We start from the raw sequence: 23,390 nt of genomic DNA, 5'->3' as shown, positions 1-23,390 counted from the left end.
ATGCCTATCTGAATTCTTGCACGTACCTGGATCCGTGACAGCTGACTTTTGGCCTCATACATAGTAACTGTAAACACAGTATCTCTCTGTGCTGTTTTGTATCAGATTCTCTGTGACTAATGAATAGGTATAATTCCAGAATTGGTGACAGGTGTCTGGTGTCCTATACCAGTCCTGTCCCTACTAAACTGTTTTATCTTTGCTGAGAAAACCAGCAAACAATGCTGTCATTAGGTGATCCTGCATATTTTAGAGACGTCTGGTGGAATTAGTGGGGTAATCTTACAGTTAGTTAAGTCCAGATGTTACGCATGGAGTTTTTCAGTGTTTTTCTTTCAGTCTTTAATAGTCATTAAATTGTTATTTAAACCTGCCCGTGGTCTGATCTTTGTCAGGTTCCAGACTATATCCAGACAATGTCAAAGCTGTCACAGACGTTACCTTTTTTGTCCCTGACTTCGTTAGAATATGTGCACGTTTCATCATCAACAGCACATTTCTGCAAATGCAACTGCGGGACTTTTCTCACATTTGTTTCATTTAATTGGAGCTTGGGTGAATGCTCTGTGCTCATCAGGGCTTTACAGACCTTGTACTGTCTTTCCAAAGGTTCAGTAACTGATAAACCCCCTGGACCTCCGAGTTCTGGACGAAAAGGTGAGTTGAGATCCGCAGAGAATGTGGTCGTATTGCTGTGTGTGTGAGTGTGTGTGTGGGTGTCTGTGTGTGTGTGAGTGTGTGTGTGGGTGTCTGTGTGTGTGTGTGTGTGTGTGTGTGTGTGCGTGTGTGCATATGCAAAATATGTATTTGTTTTTTATTGCAGTAATATTGACGCTGGAAACTGGAATGTCACTGAACTATAGGGGTTTGTCTTTTTGTCTTTTTTTTGCACTAACTTTAGGTTGTGATCTAGCAGGAAAGGTGACATTTTCTTTTCTAAGATCACATTAGTGTATCTTGTTTTGCTGCTCATATCAGACAGCGCCAGCTCTTTTGAGTGATCTCGTCCCTGGCCTTGAGTTTCTGTGAGTAGCTGCTTGGCTTCATGGGACCATAAACAATGAAAAAAATATTCCAGTTGTTCTGTTTTACGGCCAGAGGCCTTCACTCTGATCAAAGGGAGGGCTGTGTCAGCCTGGCCCTCTCTACGCCATGACCGCCAGGGTCTCATGACTCCCCCCTGCTGCAGTGAAACCCCAAACCACTAATGCACACGTTAACAGCAGAGGTTAATGTTGGAGAAGTGGGTGCACAGAGATGATAGCGTGCTTTGTGCAGTGACCAAGCCGATCTGAACCTGGTCCTGCAGGACTACTTGGGCTGAGAGTGCGCGTGGGAGTTAATGCCGTTCACAACGTACAAATGAAGTTTTGTCATTTAGAGAAAAACTTTTGATCTGCCTGTATAGTTTAGAATGCCAGCACATAATCGATTACGCATGACAGATTTGCATAGAAATCTAATCACTGTTGTTAAAATCTGAATCTCCTCTTCTTATCATTTAGTGAGATGCTACTTTAAAAGATCTTAAGTGGAGTGTCTTATTGTGGAGCCCTCACATGGAGAGGCCTGGTTTGGTGACGGTCTCTTTCCCTAATGACGCTTTAAGTAACAATGTTCTGTGCCCCAACCACCTGTACCAACTCAGTCTTAGCATTGCCAGGGCTGGCATATGCTTGGTGGGGTCCGAATGGAAGGATGGCAGAATACACTGGGCTCATGTCTGGGTGAGTACTGGTGGAGCCTCCCGCCACGCCACCCTACATTCGCCTTAACGAAACGAGCCTTCAGACGAGGAGAGAACGTTCCAACCAGAGCAACCCTTCCAGATCTTCTCAGTGGCTGCCGTGTGTGTGTGTGGTTGTGTGTCTGAGTGAGGTGTGGAGAATGTGTGTTAAAGCCATGGAGTGTATGAGGAGATGAGGTACAGGCCGTATGTGTGTTGGTAGTGTTGTGTGTTCTGTCACTCTATCTTTGGTCTCATCTCTCTCCTCCTGTCTATCTGTTTTCTTTGCACTCAGCCGGGCTATGTGCAAATCCCAACCATTCAACAGTTCTGGAGAGTAGATCGTATTAACCTCAATAATGGTAGTTTCTTTCCGTTTCTTTCTCACCCTGAACCCAGATGATGGCGCCAAGCCCACCCCCACCATGGAGACCCACCGGCCCGAAGGCGATGGTGAGTCCAGCTCCCCGATGAAGTGCAGGTCTCCACAAAAGGCCTGCTCTGCTTTTGTACTGTTTTGTGAGTTTTGTGCATGTTGTGTGTGCTGTGGATCTTGTGTGTTGTGTGTGTTTTGTGCGTTGCGTGTGATTTGCGTGTTTTAGGTGTGTGTTTTGTATGTCCTCTGCGTGTTTTAGGTGTGTGTTTGGTACGTGCTCTGCATGTTTTGTGATCACACTTGGTCATGTACTGCTGTGTTTGGGCTGATAGAGATCACTGCACCCACGCTGTGGATAAAGCACCTGGTCTACAAAGAGAACAAGCTCAACGGCTCCAGCAGCAGGAGGACAGGTGCGCCTCCCCTCTGTCTCCTCCCCCTGTCTCCTCCCCTCCGTATTCTCCCCTCTGTCTCCTCCCCTCCGTATTCTCCCCTCTGTCTCCTCCCCCTGTCTCCTCCCCTCCGTATTCTCCCCTCTGTCTCCTCCCCTCCGTATTCTCCCCTCTGTCTCCTCCCCATCTCCTCCCCCCGTCTCCTCCCCCTGTCTCCTCCCCCTCTGTCTCCTCCCCCATGTCTCCTCCCCCCTGTCTCCACCTCTCCGTCTCCTCCCCTCTGTCTCCTCCCCTCTGTATTCTCCCCTGTCTCCTCCCCTCCGTATTTTCCCCTCTGTCTCCTCCCCCGTCTCCTCCCCCCTGTCTCCTCCCCCCTGTCTCCTCCCCTGTTAACACCACAGAATACAACAACCTCACAAGCTTTAGCTTTACTTTCACTGTGTAGGAACAAGCACATTTGAAGTCCTGCCAATCTGCATGGCTCCTGCATCGTATACTGTAAATGATCCGTGTGCTGCACGACTTTTGCGTCTCTGGTTTAAACGTCCTTCCTCACACAGGCTGCACCTTTTCAGCCTCACTGCGTCTCCTACAGTGGCATTACAGAGGCCGCCCTGTTTGTACACCAGCAGGACAAACGGTTTACTCCATAAACCTTTGAACAAGTGTGAGGCCACAGCGGATGCGTTACTGAAACCACATTAATCAGAGGTGTCATGCTGTTGAGCTCTGGTGTCAGTGTGGTTAGTGTGTGTTAACCAAAACGAAAATGCATAGACGTTTCTTTCATGCTGCTCCTCCCTGCGCTGCGTTGTCGCTAGCGGGGATGTGTGAAGAGCGTGTCTGTGGTCATCTCAACGAATCTCCAACGAAGCTTCTCTCCTGTAGTCGTATTACAATAACAGCATGCAGGCTCAAGCGTTTGAGGGATATTTTTTGCACAACATTTTACTTGGGTTTTTTCCCCTCTAGTTTTAGATTCAATATGAAACATGTCCAGGAACGAGAAACCCAACTCCACTCAGGCTGTGCCACACTCTTTTCTCTCTTCTCCCCAGTGTAATTGGTTTAGCCCTCTGTGTCTCCTCTGCAATTTCCTTCTAATAACTTTGACCTTACCCAGTGTCTACCAGCTCAGCTCCGCCCCCCTGGGGGAGGTACATGCATGGGAGTGGGGCAGGAGGGAGAGGGGGTTGAATTATGGGGTCACGGGAGTGGGGTTTGTGATTGGGAGCAGAGCTACGTGTGCGTGTGATCGCACGTGTGCGGTGCCCTCGCACGTGTGCGTGTATGTGTCTTCGTTCGCGTGAAATTCCGGCCGTTTGTGAAAAGAGCCGTGTGGTCCCAGATGTGCCTGGGGGACCAGTGTGAACATGCCTCCCCCTGGGGGGGGGGGGGGGGGGCAGTACCAGGCGGGGCTGTTGGTCTGCGGGCTGCCGCACAACACAAGCCAGAGCAGCAGGATAGTGTGGCGGTGGGCAGGTCTGCGGTGTTGGAAGGTCTCGCCCACAGTGGGGGGGGGGGGGCAGAGCTTGATCTGTGCTGACAGCAGTTCAGCAGTTCGAGACCCTTTTGGGAGCTCCTGCTTCTGATTAGCTTTTACAGTCTGGGAGGACAAACCCGTCGGTCCTCGAGCTGGGGAATGTAGTGGTATTTCTGGGCAGACCATGAAGGCTGTTGAGCTGGTTTCATGGTTTTTTTTTTATGTATTCAAAAGCGCCGCAGCCATGAAGTGATTCACAGGGGAGCAGGATACTACGATGAGATTTGGGTGAGGTTTATAATGATTCTCCACGGCAGTCTAGATCTTTTGACTGACATTTCACCTGCAGTCACAAGAAAAAGGCCTGTGTGTTATAATTGATTATAATTATTATGATGGATTATTGTTGGAACATTTTGTCTTGCCATTTTGTTAATGGGGACTATTACAAAAGAAGAAAAGATCAAAACGGACATCATGGAGTCTGATCCTCTTTAGACTAAACCTTGACCAATACAAACCTGCATCTCATACTGGTCTGTCTGTTCTAACAGCCCTAGAGTGATCACAGCTGAAGATGATTGGTCAGATGGCTTTTGTGTCTTTGTGTGTGTGTGTGTGTCTGTGTGTGTGTGTCTCTGTGTGTGTGTGTGTGTGTGAGAGAGAGAGAGAGAGAGAGAGAGAGAGGAGAGAGAGAGAGAGAGAGAGAGAGAGAGAGAGAGAGAACATTATGTTTATAGGACACTGATAAGTTTGAACACATCATACTTTGCAGCTGTTTTATTTGGCTGGCAGTGGCCGGACTGGGAGGGAGACGCTTTTCTTTTCGGCCATGATAATGAGGAAATGACACCTCACTTCATCTCAGCTCACTTCATCTCAGCTAATCCATACCAGACTAAACAGTACAGAGAAAAAAGGGCAAACAATGCCATCTCCCAGCGCTGCTGTCTCCTCACGTCTTATTGGTGCAGGCAGGCTCTCTGACATCTAGTGTCCCCTCGCAACAGCAACAGAGTAAATACCAAAGTAACAGATGACAGACAACACAGCAGAAGAGTCACTGATTCAGTCAATACAGCAGAAGAGTCACTGATTCAGTCAATACAGTAGGAGAAGAGTCACTGATTCACTCAACACAGAAGAAGAGTCACTGATTCAGTCAATACAGGAGAAGAGTCACTGATTCACTCAACACAGTATTAGAAGAGTCACTGATTCAGTCAATACAGTAGGAGAAGAGTCACTGATTCAGTCAATACAGTAGGAGAAGAGTCATTGATTCAGTCAACACAGTAGAAGAAGAGTCACTGATTCAGTCAACACAGTAGGAGAAGAGTCACTGATTCACTTAGACCAGAAGGAGAAAAGTCACTGGTTCACTCAACACGAGTGAGTCACAGATTCACTCAACAAAGTAGGAGAAGAGTCACTGATTCAGTCAACACAGAAGAAGAGTCACTGATTCAGTCAACACTGTAGGAGAAGAGTCACTGATTGAGTCAACACAGAAGAAGAAGAGTCACTGATTCAGTCAACACAGTAGGAGAAGAGTCACTGATTCATTCAACACAGAAGGAGAAGAGTCACTGATTCATTCAACACAGAAGGAGAAGAGTCACTGATTCATTCAATACAGTAGGAGAAGAGTCATTGATTCAGTCAACACAGTAGAAGAAGAGTCACTGATTCAGTCAACACAGTAGGAGAAGAGTCACTGATTCACTCAGACCAGAAGGAGAAAAGTCACTGGTTCACTCAACACGAGTGAGTCACAGATTCACTCAACAAAGTAGGAGAAGAGTCACTGATTCAGTCAACACAGAAGAAGAGTCACTGATTCAGTCAACACTGTAGGAGAAGAGTCACTGATTCAGTCAACACAGAAGAAGAAGAGTCACTGATTCAGTCAACACAGTAGGAGAAGAGTCACTGATTCATTCAACACAGTAGGAGAAGAGTCACTGATTCACTCAACACAGAAGGAGAAGAGTCACTGATTCACTCAACACAGTAGGAGAAGAGTCACTGATTCACTCAGACCAGAAGGAGAAGAGTCACTGATTCAGTTAACACAGAAGGAGAAGAGTCATTGATTCAGTCAACACAGTAGAAGAAGGGTCACGGATTCAGTCAACACAGTAGAAGAGTCACTGATTCACTCAGACCAGAAGGAGAAAAGTCACTGGTTCACTCGACATAGCAGTAGAGTCACTAATTCAGTTAACACAGTAAGAGAAGAGTCACTGATTCACTCAACACAGAAGGAGAAGATTCACTGATTCACTCAACACAGAAGAAGAGTCACTGATTCAGTCAAGACAGTAGTAGAAGAGTCACTGATTCAGTCAACACAGTAGAAGAGTCACTGAATCAGTCAACACAGTAGGAGAAGAGTCAGAGATTCAGTTTAACATGCGCACTTGGGAAAAAGGAAGATAGAATTACAACTGTCCAGCATTTTCCTCCTCTTTTGTGTATATAAAAAAAAATTCTTTTGGGAATCGCAGCTGCCTGGCGCCAGTATACCCTCACTATAATAAACAGTGCTAAATAATTTGGAAGGGAAGAGTTTTGGCCAGGAGAGCGGGTTACTCAGAACACTTGAGCAGAAAGCATGCACCCTGCTCACGCTCACGCTTGCATGGCAGACATTTGCTGAAAGCGGGAGGCCCTCCCACCGCTGCCAGCACCGCTCCAACCTGGTCCCAGATCAGCCTGAGCACGCCGGCGCTGGAGGACCAGGACCAGGACCAGGACTGTCTGTGAGCGAGACACGGCAAAGCAGTAGATCATGCTTTTTTGCTGGGAGGCTCTTGGATCCTGCAGTCCTGTGCCTGTGGCACACACTTTACTAGCATCACATAGACACACACACACACACACACACACACACACGCACACACACACACACACACACAAACACACTTTACCAGCATCACATAGACACACACACACACACACACACACACACACACACACACACACACACACACACAAACACACATTTTACCAACATCACCCCCCTGGCTGGAGTCAGACCAACTGCCCCCTCCTCTTTATCCCAGAAATCTGCCTAGCCACAACACAAAGTCTGGGAGTAACACGAGCTGCTAGAACATGATTGGGGACATTCGATTGTGTTGGGGGGCGGGTGACGATTGGTGAGTTTGTGTGTTTGCGAGGGTGGGTGTGGGCAGTGTTATTGGTTGTGCATGTGGTGATTGTGCATGTGGTGGTTATGCATGCGTGTGTGTGTGTGTGTGTGTGTGTGTGTGTGTGTGTGTGTGTGTGTGTGTGTGTGTGTGTGTGTGTGTGTGTGCATGTGTGTGTGTGTGCGTGCGGGTGTGTGTGTGTGTGTGTGAGAGAGAGAGAGAGAGAGAGAGAGAGAGAGAGAGAGAGAGAGAGAGAGAGTGTGTGTGTGTGTGTGTGTGTATGCTATAGAATCTCAAAGTTGTTTTATTGGCCCCTGTCTTTGCCAGCGTGAAGCGTGTGTGTGCGGGAGAGAGGTGGAGGAGTCTGCTGGTGTTGAGCTGAACACTCCATAAACACACTCTAATAAATGGCACACGAGTCCGGGGTGGCAGAGCCTCTTCACACCAGCACCAGCGGGATTAGCTGCCGCGTTTGGCCCCTGCCGCGGTGACTGAGCCATGCGCTAAATGGATTTCAACATAAATAGAGATTTATGAGACAAGGCGTGAAAACATCTTTCAAGTGTTCATTGTGTTAATAATGTACCCGGGTGGGTGGGTGGGTGAGGGGCTGAGATGTTGCATGAAGCTTCAGGCCTGGGAAGTTCACGCAGTGTCTCCAGCGTTCAGCTTCTGTCTGTTCTAACTTAAACAAGCACTTCCACTTTTCATCAAATGTTTCGTGTCAACACAGAATTTCAGCTGGCGGTTGTAATTTGGTCAATATGGGCAACCGGGAACAATTTTGCTCTCCAGTAGGAATGCATGCATGGTTACGTGTTGCATAATCACAACTTGGATGTGGGCCAAATACATATATTATGTGTTATCAGTATGAAACGCTCCATTCAACACCTCATTCTCTTTTTCGTTCTGTCCATTCAAGGTTTTGGAATTCTGGTCTTTTTTTTTTTTGATGCAAGTGTCTGAGATATTTGTTTGTTTGTTTCTTGAGTCGTCCACTGGGAGGAATGAGCATGTCTCTCATGGTTCTAGAGAAAGTTCCCTCCTGTGACCAGGAGAGGCAAGCAGCCATGGAGGAGGCCCAGGTGAACCCTCGAGACGCCACCTTCATCCCTGACTGTGGGCTGCAGGGCCTGTACAAGCCGGTCCAGTGTCACCAGTCCACCGGGTACTGCTGGTGCGTCATAGTAGACACGGGTCGTCCCATACCAGGAACCTCGGCCAGGCAAGTAAAGGGCAAAGCATGCAGTGGAAAGACAGAACAAAGACCTTTTCAGATATCCTGGCGAAATGAAACTTTGAGAGAATCTACTGAGAATGTAACTATTTCCGTTGTGTCTCAAGAAGAGAAATGCATGATGTGGCAGTTTTTGGCAGGCCGCTGTCTGGAGCGCGTGCAGTTTCAATATAAGTCAATAAGGCTGCAGTCCAGTCCCCTTCTCACTCATGTCCAGAGGCTTGAGGTCGAGAGGCCCTCAGACAGATGTGCTGCACGCCACAGCTTAGCTCTTAGCTTGAATGTGAGACAAAGTGTCCTTCTCCTGCTTCAGACACTCATTGTTTGCAGCACAGCAAGTTTTTAGGAAAAAAATCACACATCCCATTAGTCAGAAAAGTGAAATTAAATCCACAATCCCCATTAACGTCTTGTTGTTGAATTATCAATCAGGGCATTCTTTCCATTCTTTCACTTTCCTTTTTTTGAAGAGGTGTTTGGAAAATTATTATTTCTGCGTGCCTGTCAGTATTAATGAGTATAGTATACTCATAATATACTGATTATCTGTCAGTATTAAGGAGTAATACATAAATCACAAACCAGGCTCAGCACTCCAGGTTCTCTTGTGCCAATTCATGGCCCAGCCATCACAGGCAAAGACATTAATCTAAAAAGTGTTTTTACATCTCTGCTATAGAGCAGTTTTTACGGATCACTTCCCCAGGATTGTCATGATAGTGGAACTGTCTTTCCTCAAAATTTACAGGTCTGGACTCTTATGGTCTTGGATTATGTAGCTCCTTAATGTTGAGTTTAAAATGCAAATCTCATTCCTTTGCCTCTCTCACCCTCTCTCCCTTTCTCTCTTTCTCTCTGTCTTTCTGAAACTCTCTTTTCATGTCTTTCAATGCTGTCTGTCTGTCTGTCTGTCTCTCTCTCTCTCTCTCTCTCTCTCTCTATCTGTCTTCTTTTTCCTTTCAGGTATGAAAAGCCTGAGTGTGACAGTATGGCACGCTCCCATGCGTCTGAGATGGAGAACCCTTTCAGAGACAGAGACCTGACAGGTGAGGAGAGAGTCTACCCAGTTTCAGAACACTCTGAAACACAAGAGTTCATCCATGCTGACATGGGTTTTAACTTCGGACATCTGAGCACTACACTCAGAATTCCTGTAGCAGCCATTCTAACTCAGGAACACTGATATAAGGAGGCGTGCCCTGTCCTGCCATCTCACGGTGGTCTCCTTCTCAACTGGCAAGCTTTCACTGGTTCCTCCATCCTTTCACTGGTTCCTGTTCCTTGACTTTGGTTGATCTACTCTCTTGCCTTCATTTAAAATTTCATTGTTACCCCCCTTTAATACCCCATCTGGTATGTTTACAGAGTAAAACACGGCCTCTGACTGCGCAGCAGATGTGTGCCCTGGTTTATGGCTGGTTGGACGGCTGTGGAAGGCCTGCAGAGGGGGATTGGGCGGGCGGTGCTGGCCATGGGGGGTGGAGTGGGACTATTTTTATGTATTCAATCCTGGATGCGCTGCTACATCACAGCATTCATGGCCCCAGCCGTGAGGAGCAGCGCATTCCTGGACATGTCGGGAGATCTGGGCTCCACGGCCACTCAGGCCGTCCACCTGTGTTAGAAATGAAGGACAGCTCATGTAAGCACATGCAACTAGAGGTTATTCCTGGCTGTATTCCCGTTCTGTGCATCCTCTGTCTAGAGTGCTTGGACAGTGTATAAGAGTCAAGGACCCAAGTCTATATGCTTCAATTTATCACCTGTGTTGAAAGGCAGTAAGGTGGTATGGCCCATCGCTGCCCCCCACCATGATGGTAATTGAATTCACCTGGCATGCCAGAGAAGACCAGTGCCTACACATGGTCGAAAAGGGAAGACAACATCTAGATAAGAGGGAAGACAACAGAGAGACAAGAGAGAAGACAGCAGAGACAAGAGAGAAGACAACAGAGAGACAAAAGGGAAGACAACAGAGAGACAAAAGGGAAGACAACAGAGAGACAAGAGGCAGAAAGGCTCTGGAGAGCAAAATTCAGCGGGACCATGACTGGTGAAAATGTAAAACCAAAAGATTTATTTATTATGCTCTTCTGTTTGAAGTCGCTTTAACAGACACAATTAGAGTGGACGCGATGGGGGTGTTGGCCCAGGCCGCTGGGGCACTGAATCTGGAGCAATTAAACTTCGCTGCCCAAGGTGTCCGCTGATGCGTCGTAAAAGTTAACTGGGTGCTCGACGTCCACTTGTGTCACCTTGAGCTTGTTTGTGTCTGAGCTCTTTCGTACGTCCTCCGTCATGTTCGCATGTTCACTTCTACCGTCTCCTCACACACTACTGACACGACGGTGACTACAACCGAGAGAATGTTTTCTGGGTCAGGTGGTGAAAGAACTGCCGTTATGCTGAGTGCTTAAGTGTGTGTCATTATGGGCCGTGGGGAGGACAGAGGGTCCAGCTTATGGCCCAAGACATTTGGCACCCTTGGTGTGTTTGTATTCATGTGTATCCTTCTTGGTTTCAATGCGGCAGGCTGTCCAGAGGGAAAGAAAGGAGAATTCATAACCAGCTTGATGGATGCACTCACAGAAGACATGGTTGAGACCATTAACTCGCCAACTCCCTCTGGTGGAGGGAGGTAAGAACACCTGGCACCATTTTATATAAAAAAAAAAACCATAGAGTGATTAAGTGGATAATGTGGTCACATCCTTAAATTATTGTTCAAGTTGTTATTGTGCTAGGGCTTGTTTGCACAACTGACGAAGGACCTCTGGCCAAAATGTCTTATTTCTCTGGAAACTGCCTCTCTCTCTCTCTCTCTATCTCTCTCTCTCTCTCTCTCTCTCTCTCTCTCTCTCTCTCTTAATTAGAATATGAAAGTAAATAATATTTGCCTAAATATTATATAATCTAAAACATTGCTGTCATATGCTTTGAAGTGTAATGATAACAGTGCCAAGTTATGGCATTTCCCTGGGTTAACCACATCAGCTTGAACATATGGCCTCGCCCCCGCCCCCATTGCCCCCCCGCCACACCCCGCCCTGCTCTGACCTGCCTCACCCCATCTCCCCCCCACCCCCCGGCAGGTTTGTGGAGCCGGAGCGCAGTCACACTCTGGAGGAACGCGTCGTTCACTGGTACTTCGCACAGCTCGACAGCGACGGCAGCCACGACATCAGTAAGAAGGAGATGAAGCCCTTTAAGCGCTACGTGAAGCGGAGAGCGAAGCCCAAGCGATGCGCACGCAGGTTCAGCGATTACTGCGACCTGAACAAGGACAAGGCCATCACCCTGCAGGAGCTGAAGGGATGCCTCGGGCTCAGCAAAGAAGGTGAGCACCGCCCAGGCTGAAACGGCCTGCTCAGTCAGGGGAGAACCCTAGAGGTGCATGATGGGATGATTCCCAAGGTCCAGGTCTGTAGGAGACCAGAAGGCCACTGCAGCGTTGAGATGATTGTGTTTATATGAGATTGTGGAGAGTTTCTATGGAAGCCCAAGCAACCTTATAGCTGCAGAGCACACCTGTACTGGAGCACACCTGCACAAGAGCACACCTGCATAAGAGCACACCTGCACAAGAGCACACCTGCACAAGAGCACACCTGCATAAGAGCACACCTGCACAGGAGCACACCTGCACAAGAGCACACCTGCACAGGAGCACACCTGTACAGGAGCAAGGGTGTGCCATGCTGCTCTGTCTTCCTTGCAAAACCATTGATTTAATGTGTGTGTGTGTTTGTGTGTGTGGAGGGGAGTGTTTGTCCTGACCTAATGAAGGTGTCTCTCTGCCTTCTACAGGGACAATAGCAAGCAGCAGTCAGGGGACAAGGCAAGGGACAAACCTGTTCAGTAAGACCCCTAATCGCTTTTACTAATGTTTGCATCAGCTGCAACAGATGCTACCAAATGTAATCCTTTAACACTGTTAAGTAATGTGGCATTCTGTGCTGGCCATTTCTGTGCATTTCTATCAGGCAGCTTGTGTGTGTGTGTGTGTGTGTGTGTGTGTGTGTGTGTGTGTGTGTGTGCGTGTGCGTGTGCGTGTGTGTGTGTGTGGGTGTGTGCACCTGTGTATGCGTGCATGCATTCATGCATGTGTGTGTGTGTGAGTGTTGGGGTATTGATTTTTTAGATAAGGTCATAGTAAAGACACTATGTGATTACATTACGCTGTTATTCTTAGAAGAGGATCAAAGGCCCCGTAAACACAGTTTCGTGAGGCTGAACAGCTTCGGTTCACACTGTAAGCTCAGAGTGCATTGAACAGCAGGGCAGTGACATCACAGGGGTTCGGCTCCTCGCCGTGACAACTCCTGCCTCAGACACGACTACACCGCTGGCCTCGGTCAGCCCAGCTTGGCGAATACACCTGCTCGCGTGTCATTTTCTTCAGATTTCCCTCACTTTTCAATCTCACGTGCTGCACTACACTTCTAATATTGTTTCTAGACACAGTAGAGAGACGTCACACAGTTTCTGTCTGACTCAGAACGGCTCTGTTGTAGCTGTTGTACTGTGTACTGTTCACTTTTTACTGCGCAATGAAATGTGTGTCTGTAAAATTATAAATTATCCCACTTTCATACATTCAAAATCACAAGGATGTGACCTCCTCTAGCTGCTCTGGAGCTGATGTAGTTAAATTTTTTTGTTCTGTATTGTAGAATTAGTAGCATTATAATAGCCGCAGTAAGTATGAAACTCTGGGATTGAAGTATGAAACTTGTTGGTGACCCCAGGACACTTTAGCTTCTGCGGGATCTGACCTCCCTTTGATCGCCATCTGAAGCTCTGGAAATCATTCTGCACTTATACCCACTCACCCTAAGGGAGGGTCATCATTTAGATGTCTTTACACCATATATTACATATATTTTCTGAAAACTAGACGCAAATATTTTGCCTTTCACCAGGTCCAGAAGAGTTTGTGTGAGACGCTACTGTGTGTTTCCCTTCGCCCAGTTCTCTGAGACCACAAGACGCCCTCTGACTCGTCCGCTTTTCTGCTGTGATACTGCAAGTCTTCTTGGCCTCAGCTCTCGTTCTGAGGAAGGTGCTTAGCGTGTGATGACAGGCCGTCGGTCTCTGTGCACACACATCCCTCTCACCGATGGGATTCCCTCGTTATGAGTCGCGTCGCGGCTGTTTACCCTGGCCCGCGGGCTGCCGTGACTCTGCTGAGACCCGGCGAGGACTGAGCTCATGTGTTTAACCTGGCACTGACCGCTCCAAGCTGAGAAACAGTGGCTGGGAGTGGGCATAACGTCACGGCCTGGCAGACGTTGGCCAGCGGTGCCAGGATAAACATCAAGCTCGTTTGGGGAACCGTAGGGGCTTCTTGTACCCCCAGCCAGCAGGTTTGCTTTGGTCCCCACACACACACCTTCCTCTAGCACACACTCGAGGGATTGATAAATTAGATAAAGCTTCAGTTTTATGTCAGTTTTATGTCATGCCACTGGAGCACGTTAAATTTAAAACTGATGAATGTAGTCTATGCTTGGGAGAGACCCCTGCCAAAATATCTAAGTAGTCGGTACTGCCAAAATAGCTAAGACATGATGTGATCCAGTGGACATCTCCTGAACGTTTCTGGCAGCAGCTGAATTTGACAGTGAATGTGTCTCAGGAGATAAATGTTTCCAAGGCATACACTTTGGTTGTGTTCCTGAGCAATGTAAGGAGCTTGAATTAAAATATAGTCCTAAAGCTCTGCACAAAAAATACTACCATCCATCTACAACTTGAAAAGGTCAATTTACACTGTAGGTTTCACACCCGAGGTGTCCAATCAGTAGATGATTTCTTATCTGGGAAGAAGTGAATCAGGGGCCGTCCGGACTTTGTAATAGCAGAGTGGATATGTTTTCTTACATAGTAATGTCAGAATGATCTGAGGCAGTTTCAACTTTAAAGAATGCCTTGGAAAATAATAGTAAATTTAAAAATACACTTAAACTGGTTCATGCAAGTTCAACTAATCTGAGTTTGCAGAGTGTTATTCAACAGACTAATTGGTTTCCACAGTGCCACGCTGATATTACAGTATTTCCACAGTGCCACGCTGACATTGTTAAGGCTCCAAGACTTCATCTCTTAACTTTTTTTCCCTGAAGATACTCAGGACTCTAACTGGAAAAATCATTACCTTCCAGAGGGACAGATTAACTTTAATGTCCTTGTTTGGAAATTAGGAGGGCTGTTAAACAAAGCTGGCCAGTGGCTCGGCACCATTTGTTTGGGGGTTTCTTCCTCTCGCTCAGAGACCCACCTGCTCTACACATTTCCCCATTCCTCCTCAAACGCTCCTGCTACACTGGGGAGGCTGTTCAGTGTCTCCTGGCAGGAACAAAGTGTTAAGATTGTCCTGAAAGTTTGTGCAACATTTCACGTTAGGCTGTTCTGTTGATTATAGAGACAAACGCTGCCATTTTTACTTGAGTTTATCATTTAAAAACAAGGTGTCTGAGTGTTTAGTCATTTGTTTTGAATTGCACCTCAAATGTTTCATGGTCCTTCTGCCTGAGTCCTGTCACCTTTTCCCTAAGCTTCCAGAGAAGTGCTAAGATGTGTGTGTGTGTGTGTGTGTGTGTGTGTGTGTGTGTGTGTGTGTGTGTGTGTGTGTGTGTGTGTGTGTGTGTGTGTGTGTGTGTGTGTGTGTGTGTGTGTGTGTGTAGAGAGTGGATATGTGTAAGAGAGGTGGAGAAAGTCTGGATTACGGTCATTAGTCTCATGAAATAGCAGCTTTATGCACAGGCTAGGGACACTGACATACATACTCAGCAGCGACCTTACAAACGCTTGACATCATGCTGATGTCATTTGTAAAGTGCACTAGAGCAGAAGCAGCATACCTATTGAAAGGACTTGGCTATAATATTTTTAGCAGTTTACGTCATTTGATTATGGTTACGTCATTTCTGAGAGTCCGTGGTCCTTTGAGAGTTCTATAAGAACTATTTGCATTTTCATTACCACTTGCTTGCCTTTTGCTTATGAATGACACAATATGCACTGTGGGTTGAACCCCCAAGTGCCACCCCTTTACATTTACAGGTACTAGATGAATATGAAGAATACTTATATTGGAGTGACATGAGGACTGTAGGGCTCCAGACTCATCTGTGCTGTCTTCACTGTGTTCCTCCCACCCTGGTCTCAGGTCTGAGAGACCAGCAGGTCGGCCGGGCCGCTCCGCACCATGCCGGATCCGGTTTCCCCACTTTATCAGATGAGGGGCTGTTGTGTCCAGGGAGACACTTTGTGCCCTTAATGGCACAGCCGTTACTCCGCTCTCTTCCAGGCTGAAGCAGGCTGCTTGGCTGGAGGCTCTTAACTGCCAAAGGGGACAGTGTTGCAGGGGAGACCGGGGGCACAGACACTCAGACGGGGACCTCAGAAGGTCCTCTGGGCTCCTGGACAAACAAGAGCAACTCTCAGATTCTCTCCAAAAGCCCTTAAGCACCCTCCCCTAAATAACGGACATAAACGTCAGGATCTCTTGTAACTGCTGTAATATATGGTTGCGTTTGATAGGGCACTCTGTTGTGATAGGTCTACAAAGCAACTACATTTCTGTTAAAGTAGTGCGAGCAGTACTTTTTCGGCAGGGAGGGGGGGCGTAATAAAACACAAACGTACCAGGACTTGGCTGTGGAGCACACCTGCAGTGCCATACTAACCCCCCCCCCCCCCAAAAAAAAAAAAAAAAACCTGCTGGTAACCTTCCATTCTTCTACACAAAGACACACACAGACAGACATGTGATGGGTTCCCCAGGGTAAAGGCCCCCAGCTGGCCCTTCCCCCGTGGGCTGTGGTGAGGGAGAATGCTCCCCTACAACCCCCCCAGCACCCCCGCCCTTGTTTAGAAGCCATCTGTAAGCAATCTGGGCTTCCTACCTATCTTCTCAACCCCTCAGCTCTGCAGTGATTAATGGGTCCAATAGGAGCCCCATGGCCCATCCTGCAACCTCTCCTGGTCCTTCTACAAGTGTCATATGTCATATACTTTACAGTGCCTCATAGTTCAGACATTTACAGTGCCTCATAGTTCAGCACAAACGGGTTTAAGAGCGGCGCACCTTTGCATGCATGGAGACATTTTGAAATGAGCTAAAGCTGTGACAGTGTGAACAACAGAGACAGGGAGAAAGACAAAGCGAGACAAGCATGGGACGCTAGTGGCAGAGACGGAATTACGCTCTGACCACAGAGAAACCATCCGTTTCCCACATGACTCCCAAAAACACGCTTTTGCCCTCATCCCTTTCATTTTACTGGGCTCTCTCTCTCTCTCTCTCTCTCTCTCTCTCTCTCACACACACACACACACACACACACACGTCCTGCATCAAGCAGGAGCATTCCACTGCAGTCGAGTGCATTTCAGGAGTTGGTGTATCTGGGTCAGGTCTGGCGCACACCAGGCACTCTGCTCACTCCTGCTCATGCTGTCAGCGTTCGGGTCAGCAGCGGGCTGCCTGGCCCATCACTCTCTCCCTCCTCACCTTCCGTAATCTCCCAGGTGCGACCGGGGTGGGTGTGTGTGTGTGTGTGTGTGTGTGTGTGTGTGTGTGTGTGTGTGTGTGTGTGTGTGTGGTCGGGCTCTTCTCATCTCCTCACCCTCTCCTCACCCTCATCTCCTTCCCGTGTCTGTTCCCAGTAGGTCGTCTGGTGTGAGGGTAGAAGACTCTGGAAGATGAGCCAGGAGCAGACGTCACAAAGGAAAAGCATCTGCTCGTCATGGACTGAGAGAGTTTTGGAGCAGTTAAATGTAAATGAGGTTCCTAAAGCAACAGATGACTTACTTTGGAGCTGACGTGATATCATGATATTATGGTGTGTTTGATATTATGGAGCCAAAACGATTGCACTTTCTCCTCCTGCGGTAGAAATCTTCTCTGTCTCTTCTCTGTCTCTTCTCTGTCTCTAGTTGTGTTGTAAACATTTAATGTCGGACAGATTTAAGAGTAAGTTTAAAAAAACATGGCACTCATACAAATCACTGACTCCCTGGTTTAATACACAGAGAAACCTATGATGAGTACTAAAGAGAACTAAATGTAGGCAGTATTATACAATACAACAGTAGATCACAGTCCAGACATCAGTAGGAAATAACATTCAGTGTTAACATTAGAGAGCAGGAGCTGACTGAACATTGTACATCCACATGGCCACACCCACGTGGTCTCTTTTGTATCGGTACTTTTGATTACTTTAGCATTGGATGAGGAACATTTGTGGTGAGCATAAACAGAACACAATTATTTTCAGAATACTTTCAGTATAGTTTCCCATCAAGCCTGCTTAATTATAAACATTAGGTCCTAGCTCTTTCAATAGTTGCCGTTTTTAAACACAGTATATTCATTTATTGTATTCGTTTGTTTATTTGTTTCCTTTGTTACAAACATGTTCTGGTAAGCTGAACTAAATGTTGTTTGACTGTGCTGTTATATCAGACATTAGTTATTGTAACATATCTGATGTGAGGTGATGAAATCATTCCTCTGTTTGCCTTCACTGGCTGAAGCGAGGTACAGCAAGACTCTGGAATCACAAACAGTCATGTCTGAGATGACATTAGGACAAATACACTTACCATTGCCTTGATTCACCACGTTATCAAGTCATACTGTTTCACTGCTTTTGCTTTGACTGGGTCGTGTGCTGAACTGTAGTAGAACTCAGAAGAGATTCCTGATGTGGAGAGAAATCATCTCGAGCCTCTGTGGAGGTGCAAACTCACGTGAGACATCCATCATGCATTATGACACCCCTGTCCAACTTTTTATTATGACACCCCTGTCCAACTCTTCATTATAACAACCCTGTCCAACTCTTCATTATGACAACCCTGTCCAACTCTTCATTAAGACAATCCTGTCCAGCTGTTTATTATGACAACCCTGTCCAACTCTGCATTAAGACAACTCTGTCCAACTCTGCATTAAGACAACTCTGTCCAACTCTGCTTTATGACTTATTTTTTGACAAATTGTGTTTGTCTAAATAGTCTTATACATCGCTTTTAATTAGGCTGATACAATATTCATATTCAAAATTAAAATTAATACTGTTCTAAAGTTGTCAATTGTCAATATATTTTGCCAGAATTTCTCCCCTGCCAATGTAAAACGTCTGGTCTTACCCATACCTGTCTCTGTACTTTCATTTTCAATCTCAGAGAAAATATACACCCAGTACACCCAGGTTTTTCTTAACTAGGACTGTTCTTAGGACTCTTCTTAGCTAGGACTGTTCTTAGGACTGTTCTTAGATAAGACCGAACTGATGAAGCAATTTGGCTGGTGTCTGAGAAGTGTTTTATCATTTCTGTTCTATTGTTTAATTAAATAAATGCTGAACGAACATGTAAGATTCTAGTATAGTATTATACAAACTCATTAATATTTTGAGATGTTCTTTAGGTCTTTAATTGTAAATTCATCTAGGAAGCTGGTCCGTTATTTCAAAACAAAAAAAATAAATAGAATTTATTGTCATTATAAATAGAATGTCATTATTCTTCAGTATTGTTGGATATCAGCACATTTTCACAACTGAGATGCAAAAGAAATGAAATTCAATCTACAGATATCAAATGACACAAATACAGTCTTTAAGAAAATGTGAACAAGATAAAGACTTTAGTGATGCAATTTAGTTGGGAGATACGTTGTGTTTGTTGTGTGACTGCTGTCAACAAGAAAAATATTACTTGTAATTAATATTTTACAAATGAATTTATTGATCTAATTAAACAAATGAATCTCTTTCTCAAACAAAGGGACAAAGAATTAACAAAATTATCACATTACACACAAAAAAACGTAAATGAACACACGCACACACACAAACACACATGCACACACACAAATATATATAAATCAATGTGTCTCCCAACAGTGATGTGGTCATCCTTCTAGTTTAAGAAAGATGCGGTTTATTGTTTATGTTTATTGTTTATGTTTTGTGTGTGTGTATGCGTCGTTGGTTACGTGTGTGTATCTGTTTATGGACATATTCTTGGAGGCCATTGCTTTGGCTCATGGAACAGAAGAAATGAAACAGTCAAGATGTAAATATGTATAAAATGTGCTTTTGCTCTTTCTGTTTCAGCATGAATCTTGTAACAGTCTTTGGCATCAACATCATTTAGGGTTTTTTTTTTTTTTTGAGAAATTTGTGTAAGTAAAATATTTTGTTCTCATCATAGATTTGTTTGGTTACAAACAAATCACATTTAATTGACTGTCAGTGAAAATACACATTTTAATGACTGTCAGTAAAAATACACATTTTAATGTACTCTATTGTTTGTGTGGTTATTTTAAATTGTGGCTTGACATTTATTAGTCATCTTTGATAAATGAACTTAAAATAGCTCATTTACAGCTAAGTGCAAGTATTCTAGTCAAGTAAAAACTTCATTTGATTCACACTTTTTGAATAATATATTTATATGTATGTACAGTATGTGGTTAACCAAGCTCTCTCTCTCTCTCTCTCTCTCTCTCTCTCTCTCTCTCTCTCTCTCTTATATATATATATATATATATATATATATATATATATATATATATATATATATATATATATATATAAGGATGAGGTTTGGTTTTGACAGCAGCAATGTTACTGTATGTAGATCTGGGGGAAAGCATTAGAAAAGGGCCTCACATGTCTGGACACAGCTGCCCTCCGTTTGCCCCAACCCCCACCTGGAGGGGCAGGTCAGCGTGCCCTCCACCCCCGAGTGCTTCCAGACCGCAGCTGGGCGGCTGTGCTGCTCCAAGCATTTCACGTTGTTTAACTGAGAGAGAATAGCTGTGGTCACAGCCAATCAAAGCTTGAGGTTGAAGGCACCCAGACTCCTGTCCAAGCTGCAGGGTCGAGATGCACCAGTCACAGTGATACCTGCACCTGATTCAGCTCCAGCACCTGGTCCAACATGAACTTTGAACCTTCAGTGCAGAAGCAAAATCACTTTCATTCCATGTTGTTGAAATGTATTAGAATTGACGCATTAGGGCAGGCACAGCAGAGAAAGCCACAGTCCTAATAGTGCAAGTTGCACTCATGTTCCTCACAAATTGCATGTTTTATAGGGGATCCAAAAGTTTATTAAATAGCCAATATTTATTCAACTAGCCTGCAATTTGCCCCATACTTTAAATATTTAAATAACTTCATATTACTTTGTATTCCTTATTAAATTAAAATCCATAACATTATGGGCTATTGACTGTGTTTTTGTAGTCCAAGCCTAAGATAACGATATGTTTCAGCATAAACAAGGGTCACACGAGTCCTACACACGCAAAACAACAAGCTTTGAAGAAGACAGTGAAGTTTTCAGAGCAGTCCGGCAGCAGCTGACACCCGTGAAGGTCTTTTACTGAGTGATGCTGGCACGTATCTTAAGAGATGCTGGTGGTGCTGGTGGTGTCGGTGGTGCTGGTGGTGCTGGTGGTGTCGGTGGTGCTGGTGGTGCTGGTGGTGCCGGTGGTGTCAGTGGTGCTGGTGGTGCTGGTGGTGCCGGTGGTGCTGGTGGTGTCAGTGGTGTTGGTGGTGTCGGTGGTGCTGGTGGTGTCGGTGGTGCTGGTGGTGCTGGTGGTGTTGGTGGTGTCGGTGGTGCTGGTGGTGTCTGTGGTGGTGGTGGTGCTGGTGGTGCTGGTGGTGTTGGTGGTGTCGGTGGTGCTGGTGGTGTCGGTGGTGCTGGTGGTGTCGGTGGTGCTGGTGGTGTCGGTGGTGTCGGTGGTGCTGGTGGTGTCGGTGGTGCTGGTAGTGCTGGTGGTGTCGGTGGTGCTGGTAGTGTCGGTAGTGCTGGTGGTGTCGGTGGTGGTGGTGGTGCTGGTGGTGTTGGTGGTGTGGGTGGTGTCGGTGGTGCTGTCGATGCTGGTGGTGCTGGTGGTGTCGGTGGTGCTGGTGGTGTTGGTGGTGTCGGTGGTGCTGGTGGTGTCGGTGGTGCTGTTGGTGCTGGTGGTGTCGGTGGTGCTGGTGGTGCTGGTGGTGTCGGTGGTGCTGGTGGTGTCGGTGGTGTCGGTGGTGCTGGTGGTGCTGGTGGTGTCGGTGGTGTCGGTGGTGTCGGTGGTGCTGGTGGTGCTGGTGGTGTTGGTGGTGTCGGTGGTGCTGGTGGTGTCGGTGGTGCAGGTGGTGCTGGTGGTGTCGGTGGTGTCGGTGGTGCTGGTGGTGTTGGTGGTGTCGGTGGTGCTGGTGGTGTCGGTGGTGCTGTTGGTGCTGGTGGTGTTGGTGGTGTCGGTGGTGCTGGTGGTGTCGGTGGTGCTGGTGGTGTCAGTGGTGTCGGTGGTGTCGGTGGTGCTGGTGGTGTCGGTGGTGCTGGTGGTGTCAGTGGTGTCGGTGGTGTCGGTGGTGCTGGTGGTGTCGGTGGTGGTGGTGGTGCTGGTGGTGTCGGTGGTGCTGGTGGTGTCGGTGGTGCTGGTGGTGCTGGTGGTGTCGGTGGTGGTGGTGGTGTCGGTGGTGCTGGTAGTGTCGGTGGTGCTGGTGGTGTCGGTGGTGCTGGTGGTGTTGGTGGTGTCGGTGGTGCTGGTGGTGTCGGTGGTGCTGGTGGTGCTGGTGGTGTTGGTGGTGTCGGTGGTGCTGGTGGTGCTGGTGGTGCTGGTGGTGTTGGTGGTGCTGGTGGTGCTGGTGGTGTCGGTGGTGCTGGTGGTGTCGGTGGTGTTGGTGGTGCTGGTGGTGTCGGTGGTGCTGGTGGTGTCGGTGGTGCTGGTGGTGCTGGTGGTGTCGGTGGTGTCAGTGGTGTCGGTGGTGCTGGTGGTGGTGCGAGGCTGTTGCTGATGAGGATCTGCTGGACAGAGGTGATGGGTGGTGGCAGGGTGGGTGGATGAAAAAGGATCTCACAGGCAGCTGCACTACATCTGTCTTCCACTGACACATGTGGCATTTGACTTCTAGTGTGAAGTTCAAAAGAGTTTTATAATGACGCAGCTGCTTAGAGATGTGTGTGTGTGTGTGTGTGTGTGTGTGTGTGTGGGGGGGGGGGTCTCAGATGAAGAGAGAAAAAACATGTATGAATAGATATGTGAAATTCTGAAATGATGGTTTCTGAAATGATGTTCAAGTGAACATAAGCATCAGAGATTTGCCTTGACCCTTGTAGCGGTGACAGGTTGCTATAGTGCAGCAGGTAAAGGTGCTACAACACCTACGGGTGGGGGGATGGAGTTCAGTCCCTGTGTTGGTAAGGACACTGCTACACCAGTAAACCTTTGGGTGAGACTCCTACCACTATGCTTGCCTACCTCTACAATATCTCTGAAAAATAGAAAATGGCTGGATAAGAGTGCCTGCTACATGTGTTGAATGTAGCAGAGTGTTTTATCTTTAGTTTCCTCCATTTCACTTGTCCAGCCCTGCAAACATGCTAAATAGTTTCACAAGAAGCTTTCCCAGTGTGCATCAAACAGTCCTCCATATTTCAAAGGCCATTACAGCTTATTAAAAGCAGTTAGCTGGAAGATCACATAGTTAATAGTTACAATGAGTGGTGTGTGTGTGTGTGTGTGTGTGTGTGTGTGTGTGTGTGTGTGTGTGTGTGTGTGTGTGATCAGTTGTAAGTATTTCTGTCTGATGCTCTGCTCCCAGCAGCAACACCTGTTCATGGGACTGTGGTCTCCTGGCCCAGAGGTCACCTGTCAAGAGGCCAATGTCAGGGGTCAGGGGTCAGGTCTCACAAAGGCCTGACTGATTGAGAACACTGCTGGCCTAATCACGGCAGGTGTCTGTCTTTTTCTGCTCCTGGTTCTTCACTTTTTTTCCCTTTTTGAGTGAGGGACATGACTTCATGAAGCATTCTCAGTTTGGAAACAACAGTGGAATCTTGTACAGCATATGATATGCTTACTAAACACAAGCGCATGTACATTCTTTCCAAAATGTTGTTAACAAAAGAGAGATACATCAGTAAAAAATGCAAGCTTCAGAACTTCTGCTGGTATTGAACCATCTGTTTTCTATTACATTTTGGATGAGCATTAATTAT

At 46.7% G+C, this 23,390-nt stretch overlaps 1 protein-coding gene across 12 annotated transcripts in view; it reads left to right on the top strand.

Moving 5' to 3' along the window:
- The window catches only part of smoc1 (SPARC related modular calcium binding 1), a 36,194-nt gene extending 16,498 nt beyond the window's left edge, over positions 1–19,696 (top strand). For 3 of the 12 annotated variants that reach the window (XM_076977769.1, XM_076977774.1, XM_076977766.1), the window contains 9 exons: positions 610–657; positions 2,093–2,179; positions 2,435–2,515; positions 8,168–8,360; positions 9,336–9,418; positions 10,905–11,010; positions 11,465–11,709; positions 12,180–12,210; positions 17,046–19,696. In XM_076977769.1, coding sequence (XP_076833884.1) covers positions 610–657; positions 2,093–2,179; positions 2,435–2,515; positions 8,168–8,360; positions 9,336–9,418; positions 10,905–11,010; positions 11,465–11,709; positions 12,180–12,210; positions 17,046–17,085 — 914 coding nt within the window. In that variant the 3' untranslated portion in view covers positions 17,086–19,696. Of the gene's footprint in view, positions 1–609; positions 658–2,092; positions 2,180–2,434; positions 2,516–8,167; positions 8,361–9,335; positions 9,419–10,904; positions 11,011–11,464; positions 11,710–12,179; positions 12,231–17,045 lie in introns of all 12 variants that reach the window. The other 9 variants (XM_076977777.1, XM_076977773.1, XM_076977775.1 and 6 more) reach the window with 6 other exon arrangements.
- The last annotated feature ends 3,694 nt before the right edge of the window (positions 19,697–23,390 follow it).

This window comes from Brachyhypopomus gauderio, chromosome 17, assembly GCF_052324685.1.
Source record: "Brachyhypopomus gauderio isolate BG-103 chromosome 17, BGAUD_0.2, whole genome shotgun sequence".
NCBI classification, from domain to species: Eukaryota; Metazoa; Chordata; class Actinopteri; order Gymnotiformes; family Hypopomidae; genus Brachyhypopomus; species Brachyhypopomus gauderio.
The sequence above is the reverse complement of the archived record's forward strand: the minus strand, read 5'-3'. Positions and strand labels throughout refer to the sequence as shown.